The sequence below is a fragment of the Habropoda laboriosa genome, unplaced genomic scaffold, assembly GCF_001263275.1.
Source record: "Habropoda laboriosa isolate 0110345459 unplaced genomic scaffold, ASM126327v1 scaffold30, whole genome shotgun sequence".
In the NCBI taxonomy this organism is placed as follows: Eukaryota; Metazoa; Arthropoda; class Insecta; order Hymenoptera; family Apidae; genus Habropoda; species Habropoda laboriosa.
The window spans coordinates 1,800,114-1,803,679 of NW_017100178.1; the positions used below are offsets into that span (position 1 = coordinate 1,800,114).

The following is a 3,566-nucleotide window of genomic DNA, read 5'->3' on the forward strand; positions in this document are numbered from 1 at the left end:
TGTATATAACTGTGATATAATAACTGTTTAATGATTTTGACAAATTCGTTTACCAAATTTAATGCATATGTATGTATATCTAAAGCTATTTATTGATGTAATCTGTTCTCTCTTTTGTTTTACTTCCATTACTAAAATGCATTACTATTTTTTAACGATTTTTGACTACATTCATGTAATGTTTAAATTGATATGGAAATATACGTCAATATTTTGAAATAACACTTAATACTCGGATTACAAAAAATATATAGTTAATTTTATTCATGAATGTTATATTAACCAATCATGAAAGTTGATTTTAGGTATTGGAAACAATCAAAAATAGGTCATTTCTATCAGTGCGACTATTGTGTTAGTAATACCCTAATGTCAAATTTCGATATTTATTACAATTTCATAGGTTGATTTGATTTTCTTATCTCATATTGATATGTAATCATTTCTTGTAAAACAATCAAAGAATGTATGAATGTAAGTCATTCTCCAAGCCAAGGAAAATCAATGTCAGTGAAGCGCTCTTGAAACTATGAAAATATTTTCATTTTATACCGGTCCATAAACTATTTTTTATATTATTCATTTACATTAATTTGTTGTTTTGGGCAATAAATCGGAGAAAAGAAATTTTTAATGCTATATTACATTAATAATAACTGCACGAGAAAAAGGTACATGATTAGTATAATGTTTTAACTAGACCAATTAAATGATGAACATTACTAATAACTATTAATATTTTCTTAACATTATAAAAATGTACATAATAACTTAGTATTCTTTGATATAAAATTGAAATAAAGCTTCAAATTATTATTTGAATTGCATATTATTATTAAAAATACCATAATTTATTACTTTTGTACGATTTCAGTATTGAAAACATATTCGCGTACTCTTGATTAATATATTTTATACTATAATAAGTTCAAGAAGATTGATAGTTTCACCTGATATTAAAGAAATAGAAACAATAGACCATAAATCGTGAGATTGTGATGTTTACAAGTAGAAGATCATGAAGAAATAAAGTGTAAAAAATACAGAATAGAATTTTGTTAAGTGTAAATGTATTTATTTTCCCAAAAATTGCTTTTCGTATTTTCGATTTAAATTTTATCTTTTTTATCTTATTTCATATTCCATATTCTATTTATATCTATAATCATAAATTGATAAGGTTATTCTAATTTTACAGTTTGTATTATTTTTAATGAATGTACTTCTGTACTATTGATCAAGTATTAAAATGTACGATTTTATATTTTTTGTGTAAATAACAGTAAAATGCTATAATATTCTTAATTATTTAAACATTACTAGTAATTATTAATAGTTAGTATTTATTACTTTTGTTAGAACAACTTTTATACAAAAGATAATGTAATTATTAAACATTTATTCGTCATTATTATTATATATGACTTTTAATATTGAAAATACATAAAAATATACATATATAACGTTTATAATTACTAATTTATTTAATTTTACATTTTTCAGGAATAATGTTGAACAGTGTAACAAAACATATTTTGCACTGTTGTTTACTACTTACTGTTATAATTGTGTTTGAACTGATTGCTGGAGGAATTAGTTGGAATAATAGTAAAAAGGAAACATTTGATCCATGGGTTCAATATGGATTTCTTGGTGCACTTACTTTATATTTTTTACGAACACTTACATTTCTTTCGTTTCCTCAAGTTTTATTTAATTTTGTGGGATTAACAATATACAATACATTCCCAGATAAAATTGTTTTGAAAGGTTCACCATTACTTGCACCGTTTATTTGTATTAGAATAGTAACACGAGGAGATTATCCACAATTAGTGAGACAAAATGTGCAAAGAAATTTAACCTTGTGTCTAGAAACGGGTTTGGAAAACTTTCAAATTGAAGTAGTTAGTGATAAGTCTATTGGATTATTCCGTCAGAGAAGAATTAGAGAAATTGTTGTACCACCAAATTATCGCACAAGTAGTGGTGCTTTGTTCAAAGCACGTGCGTTGCAGTATTGCTTAGAAAATTCAGTAAATGAATTAGCAGATCGTGATTGGATTGTACATCTTGATGAAGAAACTTTATTGACTGAAAATTCTGTTCGTGGTATATTGAATTTTGTATTGGATGGAAAACATCAATTTGGACAAGGATTAATAACATATGCAAATGAAGATGTTGTTAATTGGATTACTACTTTAGCAGACAGTTTTAGAGTAGCAGATGATATGGGAAAATTACGATTACAATTCACTATGTTTCATAAGCCTTTTTTTAGTATGAAAGGTTCTTATGTTGTTAGTCAGGTAATTAATATTTTATTACAAATGAATCACATCCATCAATTTCATTATTACAGATGGGTGCAGAAAGACAAGTTTCCTTTAATAATGGACTAGATGGATCTGTTGCAGAGGATTGTTTTTTTGCAATGAAAGCATTTACCGAAGGGTATACGTTTAATTTTGTGGATGGTGAAATGTGGGAAAAATCACCATTTACATTATGGGACTTTGTACAACAAAGAAAAAGGTGGTTACAAGGTATATTACTTGTCGTACATTCCAAAGCTATTCCATTAAATAAAAAATTGCTTCTTGGCATATCTTGTTACTCATGGGTAACAATGCCCCTTTCTACTTCTAATTTAATATTAGCTGGAATTTATCCCATTACTTGTCCTCCATTTATAGATTTTCTATGTGCTTTCATTGGTGCAGTGAATATTTATATGTATGTTTTTGGAGTAGCTAAATCATTTTCTTTATATAGATTTGGTATTGCTCGATTTATACTATGCATATGTGGGGCATTATCAACAATTCCTTTCAATTTGATAATTGAAAATGTTGCTGTTATATGGGGTTTGTTTGGCAAGAAACATAAATTTTATGTTGTTAATAAAGAGTACACAAATACTACCCATAATATTGTAAACATGTATTACAAAAATCAAACTTAAATAGCAACATATGTGTAAAAGAGTGCTTGTATGTACTTTTAGTACCTGTAAATTTAAACACATAGAAATATCTTTATGTCACAGAGATCTAGTTATAATATGAGTTGTATGACTTGTGCATGTATTTAGATTAGTAATCATTAGAATATTCGAAAAACAGTATATGTATACATGAATAGTTATTCACAGTATTAAAATCATGCTATTAAATTAGTTATTTAAAAACGTAATGCAAGTGATTAAAATAATTTTTAAATTTTTATAATTCTGTTGCAATACCATAATTCATATTAAATTTGGTAAAGTGCTCAATGCTTATAATATTACTTGATATTCTTATCCACTTATATACCTGTATATGAAAATTACCAAGAAAAATCTACAAACAATTTTGTGACAGAAATTTAATAATTGCTTTAAACATGCATTAATATATTCTACAATCTTGTATTACTTTTAAATGAATATTTGAAATTTTAATATTGTAAATAAAAGCAACATAATTATTTTTATGTGATACATCAGGTGTCCAATAAAGTTTGTGAAAGATAAATGATGTATACTGTTCCATACAGTATAAAAATTTACATAAACTACA

The 3,566-nt window shown here is 25.6% G+C and overlaps 1 protein-coding gene across 1 annotated transcript in view; it reads left to right on the forward strand.

Annotated features, from left to right (window-relative positions):
- The window catches only part of LOC108578936 (beta-1,4-mannosyltransferase egh), a 3,181-nt gene extending 213 nt beyond the window's left edge, over positions 1-2,968 (forward strand). The window contains exons 2-3 of the mRNA XM_017942355.1: positions 1,504-2,312; positions 2,366-2,968. Of these exons, the coding sequence (XP_017797844.1) occupies positions 1,504-2,312; positions 2,366-2,968 (1,412 nt within the window). The remainder of the gene's footprint in view (positions 1-1,503; positions 2,313-2,365) is intronic.
- Positions 2,969-3,566: the final 598 nt, after the last annotated feature.